The sequence below is a fragment of the Coturnix japonica genome, chromosome 1 (genome assembly GCF_054131305.1).
Source record: "Coturnix japonica strain WE chromosome 1, WE-NBRP24, whole genome shotgun sequence".
Taxonomy (NCBI): domain Eukaryota; kingdom Metazoa; phylum Chordata; class Aves; order Galliformes; family Phasianidae; genus Coturnix; species Coturnix japonica.
In genome coordinates this window covers 72,518,160-72,542,103 of record NC_140663.1, presented here as the reverse complement: position 1 = coordinate 72,542,103, position 23,944 = coordinate 72,518,160, and the positions used below count along the sequence as shown (strand labels likewise).

Below are 23,944 nucleotides of genomic sequence, written 5' to 3'. Positions count from 1 at the left end.
TACAGGACCTTCCCAAAGGACTGCAATTGAACTCTTCACACTTTCCTGCAGCAAACTCGATCAGTGATTCAAATATCACAGAAGCAGATAGCAGCTCTATGCAGGCAGCTATGAGTCAGGACTGTGATTACAAACGTGAACGCAATGCAGATTGGGTGTGAATGCTGCCTCCAGTCCAGGTGTAGTCCCTTTTCCTCTCAGACTTGGTCAGACAGTCTCTCTAAGACCTGGCCCTGGCTTCATGTACCATTAGTGACTCCTCGGTTGCAAAGCAGATCTCACTCCTACAAACAGCTCCACCCAGAAGCATCAGTATTAGAAGACACTGCACAGTGCCAGAGATGTTCCTCCTTTCACAACACAGGGATGGGCATTTATTACTTTTCCTCTTCACTCCCCAAAAAGCATAGAATACTTTTCTGATAGACTGGAAGAGTGGAGATTGTGCTGTCTACATCTCAGCTAGATTAAGGGGGTTCCCATAAAATGTAGGTGAAAGTGCTGCTCTTGTTTCAGCTGCACTGTAATCTCAAAGAGCCATGCATCATCTGGATGAGGAATCTGGTTTTCAAGGGAAGCACAGCTGAGAAAGGCTTAAAACAGGATCTGATTAGCCAATTAAAAACAGATGCTGTGCTGGCAGGCAGGCTGATGTGGATTATCTGATACAATCCCCTTCCCCTCATTTTTGTACATAATGTCCTTCCAAGCAGAGCCACCTCCCCCGTAGCTATGTCTAAACTGTATTAGGAATCTTGGCAATTTTGCCACTTAGACATGTTGTGAATGGCTTTGTCATTTGAAATATCTTAGAGAGATTCTAGAGTCAGATAGCTGAATACTTACCAAAAAGCTACCTGGTAGTCAAGGGAGTCAGACTCCATGCTGCAAAAGGCCTGGGGTTGTAGTATTTTGATCTCTGCCATCCTTCACCTTTGCAAAGCATTCTACCCTTCTCCCCCAGGAAGAACTCCATGAGACAGAACACTCGCCCACCACCCCATACTTTGCTTCTGTTTACACCATACAAACTAAGAGGGCTCTGTGTCCTAGCACTGAAGCATAAAACATTTTGTTGTTTTTTTTTCTTATTTAGCTTAGAAAGGAAATAGCTTTTTGCAATAGGTTTACTTGTTTCTCATTGCTCCGCTGCTTTAGCTCATCCATATCCTCATCTGATCTTATTGCAAAGGCTGCTGGTACTCATTTATCTCTCTAACTTAGGTCCAATCCCTTTTCCATAGAAGACTGAAGTAAAATCATTGGGACAGCTGCCCTAGGACTATAGGCTATGTAGTAAGGTTTGTCTTCCTTGGCCCAGGAGGGTCATGCACTGAGCTGTGTCAGTAGATAGCTTCTTAATCTATTCCCTCAAATGCAGCTGAACAGAGAGCCTTTCTCTCCCAAGCCTGCACTCGTAACAGAATTCACTAGTATCAGTTACTCCTTAGCCAGAATCAACATATTCAGGAATGTCTGTAACATACTTAGAGGTGCAAACAAGTTTCAAATTGGGACTATTGCTTCTGCTGCTTGGTCAGATATAATAGGATTCATCCCTGAGAGGCCAAGAAAAGGGGAAAGAAAAAACAGGATTTACTTTTGTTTTTCACTTTGACAAAGGAGAAAGGCTGATATCAGCTCACAGAAAAGCAGAACCATCTAAATTAATTTCACATGGAGTGTCTGGTCTCAGCAGTTGGATGCTAATCCTTTGCAGCACTGCTCAGGGATAGACTGAAGAGAAGGTCTAATTCAGGACAAGGCAACAGAGGCATATGTGACAAAACAAAACAAAAAACCCAACAAGGTTTTAGGCTACTATGAGTGAAGCAAAGTTGCCAGAAAGACTCAGCAGCCCTGTTTTCATTTTAAGAAAGCAGGAGAATGAGGGAAAAGAGCAGCTCAATTTCAAATATACATAACAAATTCATGCTGCCTCAATCTCCTGCACAAACCTGACATTCTGACTTTGCCTACAACTCTTTGCCACCTCCTATTCCCAACAGCAGCTGCTTAAGAAGAAAACAAAACACAACCGGAGGAACATAAGCAGCTACCAAATGCTTTTACCTTTCACTACTTTTGTAACTGCTTTAAAGTTCAGAGACTTAGATTGAATGACCTGCCCCTGGTGAGACATCAGCTTGACAGAACCTGGCCCCAAACACATCTGAATGCAGCTTAAGTAAGGAAGCCCCTGTGATGCTTTCAAAAGAGGTGTAAACTAATAACAATCAAGTGCCTGAGTGCTGCATTTGAGTTTCAGTGACAGTAACCATGTCACTCTAATGTCAACATCACAGGGAGTTACAGCAGCAAGAACAATACTCACGTAATTATACTAATACACTTCCCTGTGGTGACTCCCTCCGTGAGCCTACAGATGGTGTGAAATAGTCTAAAGCTTTCATCAGGAGTTTTAATTCTGCAGTGGGTAGGGTTGTTAAAACACTTAAGAGTTCAGACGTGCACAGAGTGTGCTCCTGGGCCTCTCTAAGATGAGCACATTGTATCCACCCTTAATTATGGTATGCCCGTGTTTACCTCAGCCTAAAACACAGTTTGTATATTGGGATTATTTTAATTATATTGAATAACCTGTGATCCTCAATGATTCAATCCCCTTCCCCCCTATATTGCATTACTTCTAAAAGGCTCCAGTAAAAAGTCATAAATCACCATAAACGCAGAGCCACTGAAAAAAAAAAAAAGCATGATTTTCACAGCACAGTGCTGCTCTGTCCTGCCACTCACATATGTAAGACTTGCATTAAAAAAATAACATAAAATTAAATTAAAGCAAGGTCTTTCAAGGGAAAAATATACACAATAAGATGCACAGTGCCAAGATCTCCTTTTTCCACTTTGCAAATGCTCCAGAGACGGTTTTGCACTTCATTGAGCCAAGTAATTTCTTAAAATGACTGGGCTCGAGTCTGAAAAACGTGCAGACAGAGTCCTAAGGAAAAGTGTTCAGGTCTCATGACTCTGAGCCATGTGTGAGCTAAAGGCTTAGGGACTGCCTCAACCCATGAAGCTGAGAGCTCTGTTTTCGCAATACACTTTGAATCACCTTTAATTTGCCTATTAAGTGGGCACTGGCTATTTTGCAAATGCCCTGGTGGAAATGCCATGGGTGTGAAAAACAGCAGCTGGTTAATGGGGGTGGAAAGCTATACAAATCGTTAGAGAGGCATGGAAAATTCACTGCTGGCTGTAAACCAGTCAGGAGACAAGGGCAGCTGGTAAACAGCTAGGTGAAAGGAGGAGGTTAGGAACGTGTGGTAGCTGCTCCAGATTGACTGCTGCTATTTTCCTCTCTCAAAAAACACCAGAGAAGCAGTGAAAGAAGAACTGGCAACCCAAGTATTAACAGCAAGGTGGTTTTCCATTGTGCTACAGTTTCCAGCTTTCAATAGCACCTTAAATCTGATAATGGAATCACACAGATCCTGGGGGACACTTAAAAAACAGTATTAAGTTGTATGTACATGACTATTAAATCCCAGCCAAGTTTTCATCTGTAACTGACATACCAACACGCTGAGGGTACATGGAGCATAAACACAACATCAAGCCAAAAGGAGGCCAAGGCAGGAGAGAAAGGAAACTCAGCGTGGGCCATCTTCCACTGTACTCCTAACACAAGAAAGCCAAAACCCTCAGAGTGCAAACAAAGTGTGATTGTGTGTCACAACATCAAAATCAAGGGAGAATTATTTTCCTACTTATCCCAACAAGATAAAGTGCTAACCACCTTGTTAGATCTCATGATGACATTTCATACTTAGAACTTTTGTGACATTCTTCCTACTATGGATTCCATTATCCCTGATGATATCATTTAAGGGAGTCTTCTCCCTCCTCTTCTTTCAGTGTTCTCTTGGCAGCTAAAAGACTTTTAACATCCAATACCGTAAATACTACTGCTGCACTCTCATATAATATACCATGCCTGTCAAAATCAGCAGATGTCATACACTATGATGTGTAAAACAGTATATCAAGAAGTAAAAAGGACATTGACATCTCTAAGAAACCATTTGGCCTCTCCACCACTTGGAAAAGATGGAATTCTTTTATCATAGAAACACATCTGGTATTTCAAAGCAGGCACGAAGAACTCTAGAAGAGTATAAAGGAAGTGTAAATGCTTTTCAATTTTATTCTTGCTGGGAGGGTAGTGGCATCCTGACATGTCACATAATTCACTGAAGATGGACTGGGACTGTATCAGGCTCCTAGCTCAGTCAGCAGTTATGGTACTAAGTTCTGCAGTAATCTCTGCTTGGCTCCAGCGTTCTGTTCAGCCTGCAAACACGGTATTCCCAATTTCAGGTACTTCTGCTGCATCAAAACCAAAGTAATCGGCACTAACTAAAAAGGAAAATAACCAGATGTGAAAGCATAGAAACCATGTGATGAGCAACATGTCAGGCTGGTACTGCACAATATTTGTACAAACCAGTCAAAAACAGGCATTACAAACGGATGTGGAAAATTATAATAGTTACAAACAAAATGATGCATCTCCCTGAAAAGAGAAAATACGTTCAGGAATAAATGCAATGGCTTCAAAAAAGAAGAAAATAAAATACTGATCCCCCAAAAAAACCCCAACTTTTCCATTCGATAAATATATTTGAAATAGTTGTACAGTTCACAGTGGCATAAAGTGTTCTGATTGCTTGAGTGCTTGAAAATATCTCATCAAGTAAAAAAATACCAGAGCTGGGGGAGGAAAACCCTCTCTCTGAATTCTGTGGGCAAATGCACAGGTTTTGGCAGACATCAGGTCATTGGATCCATGGGAAACCAACAGCATTGCAGGACTGCAGATCACAAGTCAGGGGATGGAGGATAGGAGGAATAGTAAGGCCCATTTTCCTGAAATGAGAATAGAATAAATAGTTGGACAAAAAACTTCTCTAATACACCTCAGTGTAATTGGTGCTAATACAGAGACAAAAATAGACAGGTACTCCTGACTGCTTCTTCCATGAGTACAGTGACCACAACTCACCCAGGACAGGATTGTGTTGTTGGTCAGGCAAAAATAGGCCTTGGTTTTGCCTTTGTTTTAAACAAACAACAACAACAATAACCAGGTCAAAAATTCAGCCACAACTATGATGCAGGGAAGCCACAAATGCCAGGAGAACAAGTTACTCAGTTCACGACAAAGCTGCCTACGCAGCTCTGGCTCTTGCTTTGTAGTTAGAACACAACCTCTTTGGACTGACTTGGGCAGTGCAAGGCATATTCATTCCACCATTTGGGTAGAGACTTGGGATGGGGAAGGAAGGAGGAAGAGCCAGTGCAGTGGTTCCCTACTAGATTTACACTCTTCCTTGTTGCTTCCCTACTCACCCCTGCCATGTACTTGATACATGGTGAAGGAAAAAGACTTTTTTTTTCTTAAACATAGAAGGTGCGAAGTATATAGTACATGTATGAGAAGTTGTATCTTATAGACAGGCTCTTAGCATGTTAAGCTACAGTTGCTGGTTGAATAAATGCACACACAAGGCGGAAACTATTGGGAGTGAAGTCCGATTCTTGGTCAAGCTCACCCCTGGATAATGTACAAAATACAGAATGTGACTCTCTCTCTTTCCTTTCCTCATTCTTAAGATGTGGAAATCAAGCCTTTAAAAGCTTTTGCTGAACAGAATGAGAGGTGCACAATAAGTACACTTGGGAGCATAAACAGATACTTGCTACATGAAATCACTTACCCTGGCATCATACTCAAGAACAAAAGGAGGGAGATCAATCTGTTCTGGAGGTATGGCTGTGAATAACTGCTGAAGGCTTTCCACATAGTGGATCTTGTCCTTTAGCCCTGAGACAGTAAAGGTAGTGAAAAACCATGTTGAGACCTGAAGATAAATCCCAAACAAAGACTAATTAAGATGGTGCTGTTTCAAAGCTTTACCATTCAACATAATATTCAAAAACAGGCTTGAGTTAAAACTGAGGCACTGATATAATTGCAGTAACACAACAAGGTCAGACAGCACACACCACTGTTTCCTAGCAAGCTTCAGAGCTTTAAAGCTAATGCTGCCCAACTCCATGCTAGCTCCTCCCTAGCTGCCAATTTAAGTTCCCTATTTTCTACTGTAGAAAAACCACAGGGTTGAAGTATAAACTCTTCTTTTTCCTCCCAGAAAACAGTATAATGCAGATAAAATATACCATCTGCCTCTCACAGTTGGGTCATAACCTAAAGAGAAACTTATTATAATGGGAAAGTTTTACTATATGAGGAAGGATCTCATGTGGAAAAAGCTGCAAGGAGTCTGCAACAACCTTTCTATACGCTTCTGATCTCCAGAAAGGGCTATTACAAAAAAAAAAAAAGGACAAAAAACGCTCGTGATAAAAATGAAGATGAGGATTATAAGTATTAATTTGTGTGTTTCAGTTTTAAAACATTCTAAAAATCACAGCCAAGTTGCTAAACTTATGTAAGCAATTTCTCTGGGCGAGGTTGTTCAAATATCCACCTATTAACGCTTCACTCATAACACACCAGATTCTTAAAGGCTTTGTTTGGATTAAAGGAGAGGGGAGAGAATTCACAAAAGAAATATGCCCTAAGGAGCCCTTTATTTGCATGTAGGCAGCTAAAGCAATAACTGGCAGAAGTACATTTATGTACAAGAGTTAAGCGCGTGGTATTTCAAGGGTATCTTAACACAGATTGCTACTCAGCAACAATAGTGATGTTCTAATAATTAAAAACCATTTCATATCTAGAAACCAAATAAGATTATTTGGCACCACAAGTACATTCAGAACAATGCTTGTTTTCTAGGGATATGTGAATTTCCAAGAGTTGCTTATCTCTTTTAGTACAGAAATAAACACTGCAACTGTAAAAGATGGTAGCTGCTTATTGTGCCAGCATTTAATACAGCTTTTTAGCAGCCATCATCTCCAACAAGACTTTCTGCTGCATATCCTACATCGTATTTCATAAGCAGCCAGCTTGTATTTCTTCAGCAGCCAGCAGCAATCCTTGCCTTTCAGTTAAAGAAAAGGCTTGGCAGGATGACACTGACATATCCTCTTTTATCTCCAGCTGTGCTGATAGAATTGGGTACAAACCAATTAATTTCCAGCAAGTTAGAGAGTTCTGTCTCTCATCCTCCCTGCTTTCTGCCAACTATCTGCTTGTCCTGTAGATCTGCTGAGTTCCACTGCTATTCTCAAAGGGACAAAAAAAAAATGGCAATGGACTGGTGAACACAGCTTCCCACCCTCCAACACAAAACATTTCCCAATCAAATAGAATTGTATAGGAAGACAGGAGAGGGATAAAGTACTGCTGAGAATCTGGAACACTAGCATTTCCTAGCTTCAGCTTTTCCACTCAGTCTTGTGACCTTAGTAATGTTGTTTGTCTGCTCCTTCATTTTCTGAAGCATCGGAAGCTCTAATTCTGCCACTCAGAATTCAGATACATACAGGGGGAAAACAAATAACAATCCTGACAGAAAATGGAAAGTACACTGCTGGGAGGCTGCAGTTTCATCTGTATAAAACCAAGAAGCTCCAAGTTTCACAATGTACCAGCTGTACATGAAAGAAAAGAAGAGAGTCTTCAGAAATTCAGCAGTCTTCAATTACTGCTGAACATGTAGAAACATTTTTGAAAGGCATATAGTTTTATCACATTTTAATCTATGTCAGCCAAAAAAAAAAAGAAGTGGAACAAATACATTTGATGTGAACGTGGAGGATCGTATTTCCAATCTTTTAATTGGACAAAACTTTTTAGGAAGGGCTGCTGCCTGACACTTAGTTCACCTGAAGTAGTCGAGTAGATGCAAAGTACAGAAGAAAGAGAGCGCCATCTCCTGTTGCCTTACACAGGTCATAGCAAAGGATAGTATTTACAGTTTGACCAGGTTTTCATCTCCTAAAGGACTGACAGGATTTTTCAGTACTCCATATGACAAAAGCATTATTCCCACTTCCCTTTGCTACTCCACACTCAATAATCCTAACTAATCTCAATGCTGCTTGACACATTTCTCTATTAAGGATACACACAGCAAAACAGGAACAAGACAACTGCACTGCATTGGAGGCTGGAAAACTACAGCTAGATCAAAGGTAAAGATGAATTTCAAATTCTATTAATGGAGCCAGAAGACACTGTCTAATTTTGAAAGCCTCTATAGAACTTATGCTCCTTACACTACAGCTTTACATGCTACTCTCTGCCAATATCCAAAATGCTTTTTTCTTTTCTACTATATACCTCACCTTTGAACGAAATGTTGGGTGGACAAAATATAACGCCTTCAAATTCCTCTTGTACCTAGTTTAAAGAAAGAAAAAAAGCTCTTTAAAAGTGATACTAGTATCAAAACATAGACCATTTTGTTTAAGTGCCCGTGGAATCATTTTAAGAAGCCAAATCTTGTATAAACAAAGGCACGTACTAATCCCAAATGCATCCTTTATGTGGACTGCGAAAGTTATAGACAACTTATGACTACCCAAGCCTCTTCCCTCACAACTAGAAACATCTAACAACGTCAGGCTCCAGTAGCTGTGCCTCTGGAGAGACAATAAACCCCATGTTTATTTCTGAAACAGCTACAGATAAGAGATGGCTGAGGACAGCACTTCTTAATTTCAAATAGAGTTCTGAGCTGAAAAGATTAAATATTCCTTTTTCTTGCCTTTGTTACTTAGATCTTTGCTCCAGCACAACAACTAAATGGGAAAACAGATAAAAGGAATGGCAAACATTCGCACAGCGCAAAGGGGTTATTCTCATATTGACACTCACTTGGCATCAACAACATCATAGAGTTTCTTCAAGAAATTAGAATCTAGTTGATTGTAATCATTTGTGAGAGTATGGAAATACACTAGGACATATTCCTTAACTGCAATATGATCCATGACGTGGATGAAATACAGAAGAGCCTGAGATGAGAAGAAAAAAAAAAAGAAAAGGAATTTATTCCTTCACAAATAATTCCCTCACAGTTGCGTTATACTTTGATTTGCTTCTTTCAATTCATTCACAGCTCAGAAATTATGAATCTGAGTGGCATTCTGTTTGAGCTACAAAAGCAAGGTGAATATTCCGAGTCTTTAAACTTGACTGCAGTCATCTGGATGTCTTTTTTGTTCTACCTGACTCACAGATGGAGATAAATTCCTGCTGTTTTCATAAAAATCTATTTTGACTTGTTACATTTAACTTTCTATGTTTTCCAGTTACAGAAGCAGAACGAGTCGCTTTTAGAAGAAAAACGAGTCCATGTGAGGCATGTTTCTCTGAACACAGTCAAGTTTGCCCTCCAGAAAAGCCATCCCAAAACACAAAAATTTATACAGGGGAATAAGTTTTGGTCTATTTAGGTAAATATTTTTTAGTTACCCTCTTTTTAGAGGCAAGCACTGATCTACACTCTCTCTGGTGACCAGCGACAGAACCCTAGGGAATCACATGAACCTGCAGCAGTGAGGTTCAAGCTGGGTATCAGGAAAAGCTTCTTCACCAAAGGAGTGGTCAAACATAGGAACAGGCTCCCCAGGGAAGTAAGGTAGTCATGGCACTGAGCTTTCCGAAGTTCAAGAAGCCTCTGGATGATGATCTCAGATACGAGGTCTGATTTTTGGGCAGTCCTGTGTGGAGCCAGGAGTTGGACCTGATGATCCTCCTGGGTCCCTTCCAACTTGGGACATTCTATGATTCATTTAAGCTGTCTACAGATAACACTTCTAGTATTAACTCCAAGTTACTCTTATAATCTGACTCTCAAATCCTGAACATTCACATTCAACCTACACAACTTTAGTCTTACTAAAAGTCTTACTTTTTCCATGTCTATCAATGTTACGGGGATATTTCTTCCAACAACTACCATCACTGTGCGACCGCAGTTATCCACACCTACAAGAAAAAAAAATAACACAATGAAACATCTCCCAGTCACATCAGGTTCCTAAGTTGGTCCTTTTTTAAACCAGGAAAACACAATTTTTACAGCGCATCTGGTTTATATCTCAGAAATCAGAGGAAGGACGCTAGAGTTATTTCTTACTATGCCAGTATCTATGCTGGTCTAGAAAAGGCAGCTGCATCATATCCTAGAAACTTAAGTTTCTAGATAACTAAGGAATATAATTTTACATCAATTGTGTACACCACGTTTATCTAAATCAAAAAAATAACAGCCCAAAACATGCCTTGTCTATGCCAAAATAATTAAAAATTAAAGAGGAAGGTATCACACAACATTCATTTTTTTTTGCAACAAAAGATGTTATTCAGACCAGACAATGAATTACTTCACACAGAGCATCTCCTACATTGGCTTAATCTAATGGAACTAATTACCTAGCAAGAAAGCTCTTGAGCATCAGAAAGCATAACTGCAACTCTCTATAACTGTTGCTAAACTACCCACAGAATATTCTTTTTTGTTGTTGTTTGAACTCCCATTCCCACTGAATCCATTCTTCCTTTCAGAGTGTTACTGGTTACATTCTGCAGATAAACTGAGAACACACAAGTATCCTCATTCAGCCTGTTAAAGAGAAGCTTTTTGGGAGTTTACCACACAGTGTTCTAAAGTCAATCAAGAGAGAATACCTGCTTTACTGCAGAGGTTCTGGCCTTGCTTGATGGTACATTTTGTAGTCAAACAGAAAGTGTTACATTTTTGTATTGTATTTTTATTCTAAGACAATATACATCAGGTCATCCCTGAACTTACCTGTCTGGTACAAGGCTTTAAGGGAAGCAATATCAGAGAGGTCTTCAGCTCTTGCTTGACACAGCCAACGATTGTAACTAGAAAAACAAAGACATCTGGTCAGATCTAGTTCCACTTTGGCATTAAAAGTCCGAAGTAGTATATAGAGGGAAGGATAAAACAAACTCAGTGAGCAATATCTCTCTAACATGAAATTCTGACCAATGGAGCTTCTTTCAAATTGCTAAAGAAGTGTTGGGGAGGAAAAAATAAATGCTCACTGACTCATCTAATGAGTTTTAGTGGGACACTGAATATATACAACTGCTGATGCTCCATACACAACTGCTGATGATTTTACATTTGGGCTGAAAACATTTCAGTTTTTCCACTGAAACACCTCAGCACCAGTACTTCAAAAATCAGAAGCATTCTTAAAAAGAAGTCTAGAAGTTGAACCTAAGAACCCAGCAACCAGAGTCATATATCGGTATTGCTTTAGTTTTTGAATGGTGAACAATTTGACCAGGCATGGCAAACATCATTCCTCAAGAGCCTCTAGTACTGGATTGGCTTCTTGGAAAGTGGTCAGGTGCATGAAGGTTAATGGCAGAAGAGAAAGAAAATAAAAAAAACAAGAAGAGAAATAAATGGATACCGCAGCTTTTTCATCTTTCTACTTTGAGACAATGAGAAAAACTACTGCTAGCTGCCTACAGCCTCAGAAGCAAGCAGGCAATACTAAAGGCAGTGACCCCATCACACAGAATGGTGACAAAACAGTGACATCATGTGGCAAAAGGACAACCCAGCTGTTCCAATGCACTGGCCATGCCAGTGGATTCAATGGCTTCCCTTTTGCTACCCATTCCCTTCAGGACAAAGAAGCTGCTACCAAGACTGAAGATGAAATCAGTCTTAACAGGTAATGAAATTAACACAAAGGTTGGTTCTCTGAACAACTAGCTAACCCAAAACATTCACACAGACAAGGAAATTCTCACTTCCTCTGGTGTTGTTTTTGCAGTGCTGCCTCTGATAGTTGTCCCTGAAGGATGAGGCGTCTCTGTTTATCAACGTCTCCCTCCATACGGGCAAAAGCATGGGAACCAATGAAAGACAAATCTGCCTCCAGCCCCTCTTCATCTGAAGCATCTGCTGTAGAAACAAAGGTAGCATAAAATGTTCAAGCAGTGTATGAAACAGCAGTGCTGCTTCCAAATTGCTGTATCTCAGTGAGCCAACCCATTCATCATGATACACAAAGAACGCAATGTACCATGACTATACCGCATACTTGAGAACTACAGACTTAACCTTAAGATGTTGTTTTGTCTGTAAAATAACTTTACAGGTCCTAGTTATCCCCTTGTAACAAAGGGGATGACAGTTAACTCTCTCGGAAGGACTCCAAAAATAAGGTCCAGAGAGAGTGATTTAGGGTTTACAATCATCTTAACTGTTAAAAAATGAAAAGCAAGCATGCAGAGGGACATGTGATGCAGTTTTATTCAGTTTAGAAGCTGTACTGCAGAAAAGGCTCACTTCTTCCTTTTGTATTGACACTGCTGTAACAGAGGCTGTAGATAAGTTGATAACCTGAATTTGGTTATCTGCTACCTGGCTGTGAGATGAAGTACAACAGCACAGGCTCACTTGCTGCTAACAGTAAGAGAATGTTTTACTGAACTTGACATATTGAAGGAAAACTATTGAGGCTTCTTGTACTGCCTCTCTGGGCAGTTTGGATAAGAATAGATTTTCATAGCTCTAACATGACATGCTACGCTAACCGTGGGAAAAGGCCTCAAGATTCCACTACACACATCTGCCCACATACACAGCAAACCAAACATTATGTAAGTTGTTAGCCAGTGGTTGAATGTCTCACAGCAATCAGTCAAAGGAGCAAACATCACAAGCCAGAGGTTTAGGTAGAGAGGGGAAAAGAAAACAAATAAGAAACTGCAGCCTGAACAGGAGGAGTAGCTACATTACATATTGTACCACAAACAGAAAAATTAAGTTACTGATATCCTTATTTAATGGGGAAGGAAGAATGTATAGCTATACCCATTCATATTATTTTGACTTTCATCTCTCAACATCCCAATCTTGAAACTTAGGCAACCTCTTTACAACTTGATTTCATTCACTGAGCTTTTGACAGTCATTTCTCAGACACCTGGAATTACTCAGTTCCTCTACGTTTTAGCAAGTTCCTGCTAATTTTCATTAAGCACCTACTATTTTTATGTATGTGCAGTGACAACAAAATCAGATCAAGACGCAGACAACATTTGAAGACACAGCCTGTGATAATCTATTAACAATGCTTATTTCAGTCAAGGACTGGTAGAATTCTAAAGGGGAAAAAACAGTCCTAACCAACTTAGGAGAGTTGCAGAAGTAGTGAACACCCTATATCTTTCCCCCCCAAAAAATAAGACAAAACAACAGATTTACCACATCCTCCAGTCACTTTCTACAGCAAAGCAGAAAGCAGAAGTTCCTGCTTGCTATACACTTTTCTCTTTTCCCCTGACTTTCACATAGAGACCTTATTCCAAAATTCAGTTAAAAACCTCACCATCTGGAATGCCCGGCTTTTCAGTAATCCTGATCTGTCGCTCTGGTACTACAGGCTCCCCTTCAGCATTACCGATATCTGCAGGGAGGTAAGGCAAGGATTGTATCTCTTCTTCCAAAGATCTTGGAAAATACAGAGGCATCAACTTCTGGTAAGTGGCCTACAAATAAGAAAAACCTCATGAAGGTCCACTATGCATCCTTGCTCTTCAGACATACAACACCTGCCCTTGTAGCAGGGATCTTCTCTGAGGTCTGGAGGCAAAGCACCGCTTCCCTGGATGGCTTAATTTGGATGCTACTTGGCAACAGAAGCAGATAGCCTTCATCAAAATTAATTTCTCTTTTTTTCTTTTCTTTTCTTTTTTTTTTCTTTTTTCTTTTTTTTTTTTTTTTGCCACACTGGCAAGTGACCCTGAGAAGATCCTGCTTTAAAGTAATGAACTTGGGTAGAAAGTAGATAATTCAGTTTTGTAATGAATTTACATGGATGACAGCTTAGGCAAAGAATGCTTAGATATAAATGGGTCTCTACATTCCCCATCAAGTTGTTTATTCTGGATGAGGAAAATAAATATTATATAAACAGTGCTGGCGTTCTCCACAGGAACAACCACTAGAAAGTGTGATATATATAGTGAAATCAATATTCAAAGTGTTAGCACCTGTCTGAAAACAAATCAAGAAACATCAACGCTGTTACTTCGACAAGCCAGCAAGCAACGTTTAAGGTGTTTGTATGTGATTTGTGGGTGAGTTATACTGGAAATCAGGGCAATCTTTTAAAAGCACGAGACAAAAATACTGCATAAGGAGCAAGCCTTGCACAAGAAATCTGTGTTCTAGCTGCTGGCACACATTCAGCACAAGTGTATAGTATAAACTCTAACACTGACTCCTGTTTATAGCTCAGGAACAGACAAACCAGAAATGGAAAGACTGTGAATGTGGTGACTTCTAGAAATATATGCAGTACTGGATAAGATGCTATGCTGGTAGGAGACAGAAGGATGCTGCGCAACCAAAAGTCTAAGCGAGATGGGATGGTTTGTAGGGGGAGTCCTGATCCAACTTTACAGTGTGGGAGTTTATACTGCTGCAGAGAAGATCACACATGACAATGAATTCTGATGGAATGAACCTCATGAAAATACCTCTTCAAGCTCAGAGACTGCAAAGACGACCTTCTCCAGAGTCTCCCCGTGAATCTCCAGGAACCTTCTAACTGTACCTGCAAGGAATAAGAACGAATGTAGTTAGAAGTACAGGAGAAGAAATTTACACGTGTGACCACACACGAGGGAATCAGTGGAGTGCAGAGTAGAAAGTGACATCTACCCTCTTCAACAAAGTAGCTCAGTGGCAGCACACAAACGTGGAATAAGCGGTGCTTTAACAAGAAATGGGTTGTTGGGCATATGGCAAGTTCCAGCCTCATTCTCTCCTGCTTCTCCCTTTAGAGGTGGATATGAAAATTTAAGAGTCTCTGTGGTTTTAGCTTACTAATTACACCTGACTTTATTGAACAAGAACCAAGCACCCTGCAAAAACCAAGCCAAATCCTTCCTTTACTGAGTTCTATGCAAGTTGCCAAAACCAGATATCCCTGGAACAAGTTATTGTTCCCTCAGTTACCACAGAAACAGCTTGACAGCAAGCCATACAGAAGCCGGTACAAAGCAGAGTTAGACACACAAAAACCTCAAGGGTCAGCTATACTAAAGCAGCATACAAAAGTTATAAATGGAACTCAGACAGAAGGAGCAGGCCAAACGAAATCAAAAAGCCAGAAGAGATGTAAGAACTAAGCAAATACATGATGTTCTTCTCAAAGAATGGAAAAATGCATAAAGTCATTTCAGCCAAGGACTTCTTGTTTGTTTGTTTCTAGTAACCTCCATTTCCCAATTTCATATTGAAATACTTGAAACCAAACTTGAAATTTTTTTATCTACTTTTTTTTTTTTGTATTAAGTTCCATACAACAAATAATGTAATTATAAAAATACCCCAAACATTTCTCATTTCTCCTTGTTTCTTTCTCATCCTGGTTCATACTAGCATTATTTTAGAGTTCCCAGTTCTCATCTTGAGAGACAGCGAACAGCTGATACCTATTCACCACTTTCATTCCACTTGTGAGCTTACAGAAAACTATCACACACCCTTCAATATCAGTGTATTGCAGACTGAAGACGACTAGCCTACTTGGCTACTCTTTGCCTACTCTTGTTGACCTCCTCTGAACTTCTAGGTGGTTTATTCTTGAACACACAACCTTAGAACTGTATAAACTACACATTTCTAGCATACAGTTGTTTTGTTCTGCCTTGCTTAGCTTGTTCCTTTGAACACTGTTAAGCTGAATTTTTCAGGAAAACACTACAGTCTCAAGAGTGCCCTAAAAAAAGAAGCTTCCATATATCAACATCAGTCTGCAGAGAAGAGCAATCTGTTGAATACTACCTGTGAATTTATGTCACTTTCCAACAGACTTACGCAGTGCTATGTGGGTTGCATCCTCCAAGGGGTAGCATCTTTTCAATGAGTTAATGACACAAAATCCTACGGAGCACATTGCCTGTTCCCTGAAATCCAGAAAGACAAATGAATGAATAGAAGCATCTACAGTCAGATGAGAACAAAGTTTTACCAGCCTAGTAGATAACACCAGTATTTATCTCCTGCTTCTTTGTAGTAGTAACAAGCCTTTAGGTTTGCTCAGAAGAATTTTTACCTGGAAGGATACACACCTACCATCATTAAGCAGAAATTGAGAGCACCATTAATGACTCCACACCATTTTCCCTTATGAGTGTTCTCAGAGTTTCTTGTTCTACCTCAGCTACACCATTTCTGCATTTTCTCATATCCTGAATGAGTTCGTCCCTCAGCCTCCCTGTAATCTTTTCCAAAACTTTCCTTCCTGCACAGGACTGACAGTGAGGGAAAGAGGGAAAAACCAACAAAACCAGTGCTCTTCACTGCAAATACTCTATTCCCCAACCTGACCTTTATTTTATTATTTTTTGGGGGGGTCATTAGTCTGGATTCAGATGGAAATGGCTTTCTTGGTCATAAGTTATGATTAGATGAACACTGGCATGGAGAGGCATATACTTTAAGAAAAGCAAGAGCAGGAAAGTACATTATTAGAAAAGGAAAGCAAATGTACTGCCAAGTCAGAGGGGTTTGAGCATATTCAAAGAAGGGCAACAAAGCTGGTGAGGGGTCTGGAGCACAGGCCTTATGAGGAGCAGCTGAGAGAGCTGGAATTGTTTATTCTCGAGAAGTGGAGGCTCAGGGGAGACTTCATTGCTCTCTATAACTACCTGAAGAAAGGCTTTTGTGAGCTGGGTGTCAGCATCTCCTCTTGTGTAACTGGTGATAGGACTAGAGGGAATGGCTTCAAGCTGAGCCAGGGGAGGTTCGGGCTGGACATTAGGAAACACTGCTTCTCTGAAAGATGGTCAGGCAGTGGAATGGGCCGCCCAGGGAGGTGGTGGAGGCACTGACCCTGGTGGTGCTGAAGGAATGTTTAGACGTTGTGTTGAAGGACATGGTATAGTGAGAACAATTGGTGATGGGTGGATGGTTGGACTGGATGATGTTGTAGGTCTTTTCCAACCTTGATGAGTCTATGAACAAGCTCAGGGATGGTAGACAGTAATTCCATAAATGTCAAAAGTCACTCTACAGAATAGGAGGATTTAAAGGCACTCAGATCAGTAAGCAAAATTATGAACGTTTCTTCACTGTTTATAAGATGTTCAAATCCAGATCTGCCTTTGCTCATTAATTCAAAGGCAAAGACAAGCAAACAAAACCCAATAATCCATTTATATTAGAACCCTTAGCTGTAATCTGGATTACAAAACAGGTACTACTGCGTTGTAACACACAGTTCAGACTTGGAAGAACTGATCTTTCCAACCCTACATAAATATGAGGTATATTTTCTGTACTTTCTGCCATTGTACTTGTTCAATGTTTTTTTGTTGTTGTTTTAAATGATGGCTACCATTATAACAGCCTTCATGGGAGGTGAACAGAACACAGAAATTAGAAACCGTCATGATGAAAAACTGTTAGGCAAAAGGAAGCAGAAAACACCACAGATGGAAGAGAGGAAGAACTACAAACTCATCTGCAGCAAATATTGATTTAGAAATAACCCTGACACAGAACTGCAGCTACAGTATGAAAGCAGACAGACCATTGTTGCAACAGTCAGATCTGCCTGCAGGTATGTTCATGTGGCTGCACAAAGACAAGCTGCTGCTGCCTTACCAAAATCTTTTAAACCAACATGGAGCCCAACACAATTATTGCTCCTCCTCAGAATGGAGGAACACTGCACAGCTCCAGCTACATGGCTTCAAGACGTGAACCAGCTCAGATCTCTGTGCAGACCAAAGCATCAAGGAGAAAAAGATGTGCCAAGGATGGCTGCTGCTGCATGCTTACTTTGCAAGTTGCAGGACATTCCGGTAACAGCTGTACAGAGAACTCTCGGCTGCTGTACGATAACGACTCTTGTATTTGGGTCCAACCGTGTGAATGATGAAGCGTGCAGCCAAATTAAATCCTTTGGTGAGTTTAGCTTCTCCTGTCCTGCATCCTGGGAAAAAAACAACAACAAAAAATGCCACAAAGATTTGCACCAATATCACAAAAAGAAGGGCAAAAGTACTCAAGCTCTTGACTACCTCCAGAATCAGACAAGTTTTGCCTTTGTATATAAAGAAAACAGTAATTTTGCTTTCAAATATTAAGGATAGTGCTCTCTTTCTCTCTCAAAGCAACTGCTTAAAACTACCCAGTCACAGTGAATAGGTAAGAGCTGTTCTAATTCCTCCCAGTTTTCAAAACTATACACATAAAGACAAACTAGAAATTGCTGGAAGCGCAGTCTTGAGTGCTTACTATGCTACATGCAGAACACTGATATACAAATATCCTTCTGAATTTAACTATCTGGATTTCAGAGACTGCTTTAAGGAGCCCTGCAGTCTCTTTATCCAAAGAGAAACTCAATAGCTGCAGACAAACCTTTCTGAAAACAGAAAGAGACTGAGAACACATTTCACTCATTTCACTCCCAGAACAAGTTTACATTCGTTGTTTTGCTAATTTCTCAGTGTCCACAAGGCACAAGTATTATTCTCAAGGATATGACACCTTTCTTGACAGACCAGATGTCTAGCTTGAAGGCAAACAAGTTCAAACCACACACTTAATTGTTCCATTTCCTGCACCTCTAGTTACATAGTCTAGGACCATGTACTGCAAGCTAGCATACCTTTACATCACTTTGTTTTACATTGCTCTTTGACTAGTCTCTGTACTCCTATTTAACTCCTTCCCAGCCCTCAAGGAGGAGTGTTTACCACCTTTCTTTTGCTTATACTGCTGTACTGAGCCACTTAAGCTTTCAGACCTAAACAAAAATAAGTCTTTCACTGAATTAGTTTTTAACCTGATCTTATAGACTGCTATTCCCCATGAAAATGAATGAAATGTAAACAAGTGGGAGTTGTGGTTTTTCATCCTGAAGAAAAGAATGTTCCAGGGAAACCTTACAGAAGCATTTCAGTACCTTAGGAGGCCTGCAAGAAAGCTGGAGAGAGAGACTCTATCAAGGAGTGTAGCAATAGGATAAAGGATTAATTAGCTTTAAACTAAAAAAGGGAAGAAGTCACACAAACCTAAAGGAGCAACCCAAGACCTGTAATAAAAATCATTTCAAGTATTTTCTCTCTTAGAAAAGAATGAAGCAAGTCTGAGGTATAGCTCTGAACTCAGTATGGAAGCTAATACATTCAGACAACTAGATGCAGAATCAGTAATTTCTAACTGTGCTTACATCACACTTAGTAATTCCTGTTTTAACACATTGAAAGAGGTGAGCCAGTAGAGTGACCTAAACAAGGTCAAGGTCTGTGGCAAAACTGGGAACCTAGCTGAAATCTTATTGTTTACCTGGTGACATTTCAAACACTACAGCAGCCTCTTGTACTTTGGAATGTTGGAGTCCTCCATATAAAGCATGCAGTGGAGAAAAAGTCTCACTGGATTTGGAAGATTAGTAGTACAATTTGCTATTACAGAAGGTCTTAATTAGATTGCAACAGGCATGTGTGGATAGGCAAGCATATATCAATAGCAGTTTGTATGTGAGCCTGAGCCCTTGGCTGTATTATTTCTTTGTTAATTAAAACTACACAATTCCCAGGAACACTGAAGTTAGCTGAGCCTTAAAGAAAACACAGTTCTTCAAATGCCAGCATATCACATGCTTTAAAAATCATGACTTTCCTTAGACTGTATAAAACACACATATATATATATATATAGAGAGAGAGAGAGGGGGAGAGAAAGAGTATTAGGAATAACTGAGCTGAAAAAAAATCACCTCTATAGCTCTAGACTAAAGCCCAAACATTTTCATTTCTCATCAAGAACAATCTCCTATGCAAAAAAATAAGGAACAGAGAAAAGAGCACAAAAAGGAATTTGAGTTGATGAATGATTAAATGGTTTCTTATTTAAGGCCCCTTCTGTTTCTGCTGCTACTGTTAAACTCATATTAACGAGCCCAAAGAAGTCAAAGCTTTAACACGGCTCCTCTTTCTTCTCCCACACAACATGCCAGTCAGTATATTGTCAGATAAGAACTGATTTCTGAAAGGATCCCATCTCAAGACTTAAGGAAAACTATCAGAGAAATAAATCTATAGAACACATTAAAGAGTGAAGACACTGTTGTTACAGGGGTGGAGGATCAGGATGGCAAAAGGAATTTAAAGAACTAAGCCCAATTTTTATGGAAAACTTCCTACAGAGGTGAAAGATCTTGAATTCTAAGGACTGACTGAAATCTTGTCCTATCTCACAATGAACTGAAAGAAGCACAAGTGTATGTTAAATGAGTGAATATATATATAGCAGGATCCTAACTAACATCTGCTGTCCTTTAACAGCTGAACAAAGCTGAATGAGCAGAATAGGATATCTATTCTATTGCAGCTTAAGCCACTTATGTTAGAAATACTATGCCTCTTCTATCCATTTTGTTACTACATGATAAAGAGCTGCTCTCCAAGAGAGTAATCAGTACTACTCAGGAGTCAGTCTGGTCTCAAAATTCAGCTCAGTACCATTGTTATGAGTAATCTTAACTGCAAGCTGTATCAGACTCTGGTATGACCCTGGACAACTATAAACTCCTGGTTCCTCACACAAAACAAAAACAAAACCCAAACACTTATTTTCATCTAACAGGCATTGAGAATAAATCACTTCCTTAAAGACAGGCTGAGAAAGGATACATGGTCTGTTTAGGAACACACCTAACTCCTGCAATGGCAAACTTAAATTTATTTCTTCCACTCACCAAGTGGATGCACACTGAGCAGGGCAAGAGCAAAACGTGAAGCTACATAAGCCAGGTCCCTACAGCAAAAGCTCAGATGAGCACACTGTTCTAAGTAGCTTCAAATAACAATGGGAATTCTTCTAACACAGCAACTTGCACACCTGCCAAAGGCTTTTCAATGATCTGTAATCTAAATGACAAAAGTGGAGGAAGTATACACGAGTCTATCTTCCTCTCTTTATTTTGCCTTCAGAACAGGTGTTGGGGAAAAAAAGAGAAACTGCATCTTGATTTTAGTTCATACCCAAATAGTGATACTTCAAACTAAGCAAGGACAGCAGATTTCAGAAGGAAGGCCACCTTCTGCTACTTACCCTTGAGCTTCTGAAGTTCATCCTTAAGGTCAGGCCCGGCATGCATGAGAATACTTTCAGATACTGGGTTCTTATCGGTGAGAGATTCATTACTGGTATTCACTATGGCTGTGCAGTTCAGTAACGCTACGTCTCCTTTCCTGAGGAAACAGTTTATTGCAGGTTAAAGTCAGATTAAGCAGCATATTCTCAAATGAGCATTTCCTTGCTTGTCTGTGTTATGCTAAAGCATTAGCAGTATCTCAGCTCCCATAGAGTGTAGCATACACTGATGTGCTCACAGTGCAGAATCATTCTTTGTCACTGATAGAGACCGATTGCACAAAGCCCTTCATTTCCTTGAAAATTCATAACTTCAATAGTAACTCAGGGCTATATGCATAAAACACAGTGTTGCAGTTGTGTATAGGGCAGTTTATTTAGCTAAACACGAAAGGCAGCGTGGAATGTAACACGTTCCAAAATGGGACGTATTCCCTCATATCTTAGAGGCAAGGTAACAGTCCACATGGCATTTTATTTCTTAAGTGTCAACAAATATTTCAGTGTGTTTTTTTCTTGGTCTGCAGGAACATTATCCAGGGCACCTCACTGCTGCTCTTCCTCAGACCACTGAAGACCTCAAGTGACACTGCAGCCAGTCAAATCTTCACTGCTTTTGTTCCAAAATTATGAACTCACAATTCGATCATGTTCACTCTGCTGAACAAGAGTTAGACAGGCAGAAGATAAACAACGCAGAGATCCATGCAAGAAGACAGAACAGCAGAACACTGACCTGCTTTTTGTCACAGAAATAGTCAGTACAGATTTTGGAATCAAAGAGCATAGGAAGGGAAACAACAATTCAGAAGAGATTCAGATCACAGTTCAAATTGCACAAGCTTATTTTACCCAAAGCCAAGTTGTAGTAGATGTTTAACTTTCTATTTTTCTTCTTTCTTTGACTGGTTTGGGAAATCCACAAACAGCCTTATTTTCTGCATGCGTGAACTAGATAAGAGGTTCAGGCTGACCCATGAATTTGCACTCTGAGAAAGTCCTCCTCTCTTCATACTGTTTAACAGAGTTACTCATCTAGAGAGTAGGTTTGAGTATCTGATCACAGGAAAGAAAAACTGATGGAGTAAATTCTCCTCAGCACATCAAGGTGAATGGATTTTGGTAGGAAAACATGGAGATGGAAAGATAGAGAACGGAGAGAGGAAGGAAAACAAAAAACGGGCCAAGCAAGCCACATAAAAGAACCACATAAAAGAAAGATATACTGATAGAGCCAGAAAAGGAAGAAAAAAAAACCAAGCAGACAACAAGTACATACATACATTTTAAATAAGTTTAAAAAAAGGAGGGCTTGAAGGCTTTTTTCTGTAGCAGCGGTTGTTGTAGGAAGCAGTAAGTGGAGAAGTGATGACAGACATCAGAGCCATATGGAACTTACCATAAGATGATTTTTGCATTGAGGTCTTCCCTGTATGGAAAAGGTGACCTAACATCGACTTGATCTTTTCCAACAGGATTTTGGTGAGAATCCACCTGGGTAGCCTCACAGACACTACTCCAGTCTGGCAGACCGTCAATATCCACAAACTGGGAAGGAGCACCCAAGGGATCCATGGAACAGATGGAACAACTTCTTTTCTCCTGTTAACTTGTCACACTCCACTTCTCAATGGAGTCTTGCAGGTGCTTAAGGGAAGGAAATCAAACTGGGTCACCAACTGGTAACAAAAAGCGATTCCTGTGGAGCCAGACCTTTCACAAGACTGCAATGCAACGACAGCTAACAGAAATACGGAATTATCCCCAACACAACTTCTCTTCCTTCCTCGTTTTGTCATCCCTATGACAAAGGACAAGGCAAACACTTTCTTTAGTAATGCACGACCAAAAAAAAACAACCCACTTCCTTCATTAACCTGAAAACGTGGAAAGCAAATTCCCAAGCCTAGAAAACACTACTTTGGACTATGTAGCAAAGCAGGAGGAAAGTAGCATCTGGAATGAGCCAAAGTACAGCCTATTGGTGGGGAAGTGGCCTCCATCCCTGCAGGCATTCAAGGTCAGGCTGGATGAGGCTCTGGGCAGCCTGGTCTGATGGTTGGCAACCCTGCACATAGCAGTGGGGTTGAAACTGGATGATCATTGTTTCTATGATACCTCTAAGAAGAAAAAAGAGAAACAAACCTAGCACCATGCCCTTAAAAAAACCCCTGTCAAAGACTAACAACAGGAGAGGCGTCCACCCTAGTGCTACAACCCAGCTGTATAAATGTACCTTGCGTTCAATGAGTTCTGTAGCACTGCTTAGCTCTTATTACCATGGAATTAGGTACAAAAACCCAAACAGGAGAACGACAGAGAAGATATAAATCTGAATGCTGACCAATGAGCTTCCAATACTGCAACAGACTGAACTCCGCTATCTGACCTCTGTTACATGAAGACCTGAGCCCTGCCCAGCTAACAGCAGGTAACAACACCGGGCTGCCTCGCTGCTGCCGAACCTCACTAGTGAATCAAAGCTGCCCCAACACACTGCTTATCCACCATTTTCCATCCATAACAGCGCTTTCGAAACAGGAATAAAGGAATACATAAGGAAAAAAAAAAAACCAACAAAAGAAGCAATAATAAAACCCCATGGAAGCAGACCCCACCGCCAACCCAAACTCAGGCTGTAAGCAACAAAGGCAAAGCAACCACACCACCCCCGGCAGCAGCCACCCACCCACCGACCCACTCACCCTCGGGCCCCGCCGCTCCCGCCCGGCCTGAGCCTGCCGTCCGGCCCCGCTCCCCCGACATCACCCAGACAAGCAGAGCGGCCTCCCCACGCTTCCTCTTCCGTCCTCTCGCCCCGCCCC

The 23,944-nt window shown here is 40.5% G+C and overlaps 1 protein-coding gene across 15 annotated transcripts; it reads right to left on the bottom strand.

Annotated features, from left to right (window-relative positions):
* Positions 1–4,144: 4,144 nt before the first annotated feature.
* Positions 4,145–23,923, bottom strand: GDAP2 (ganglioside induced differentiation associated protein 2). Of its 15 annotated transcripts, none has more exons than XR_014937354.1 (15): positions 23,825–23,923; positions 22,519–22,766; positions 21,078–21,217; positions 17,793–17,946; positions 15,825–15,913; positions 14,480–14,556; positions 13,327–13,486; positions 11,741–11,894; positions 10,758–10,834; positions 9,855–9,931; positions 8,816–8,955; positions 8,284–8,338; positions 5,742–5,885; positions 4,730–4,890; positions 4,145–4,380 (listed from the first exon to the last, which is right to left on the bottom strand). XR_014937354.1 is itself a non-coding variant. In XM_015874222.2 (14 exons), exons 2-14 carry the CDS (start codon positions 22,692–22,694, stop codon positions 4,843–4,845), a joined length of 1,491 nt encoding a protein of 496 aa, XP_015729708.1. In that variant the 5' UTR covers positions 22,695–22,766; positions 23,825–23,923; the 3' UTR covers positions 4,145–4,842. The 15 variants fall into 15 exon arrangements, 5 of the variants coding, with proteins under 5 accessions (XP_015729708.1, XP_015729716.1, XP_085380359.1 ...); XR_014937361.1 differs by having other exon boundaries at positions 5,742–5,848; XR_014937358.1 differs by having other exon boundaries at positions 11,741–11,891.
* Positions 23,924–23,944: the final 21 nt, after the last annotated feature.

Excerpts from the sequence above, each read along its gene's own strand:
- GDAP2 (XM_015874222.2), bottom strand. The coding sequence starts at position 22,694 with ATGGATCCCTTGGGTGCTCCTTCCCAGTTTGTGGATATTGACGGTCTG. Across the intron at positions 21,218-22,518 it reads AATGCAAAAATCATCTTATG|GAAAGGAGACGTAGCGTTAC; the intron begins GTAAGTTCCATA and ends CTGTTTCCTCAG. Across the intron at positions 15,914-17,792 it reads AATGTCCTGCAACTTGCAAA|GGAACAGGCAATGTGCTCCG; the intron begins GTAAGCATGCAG and ends TCTGGATTTCAG.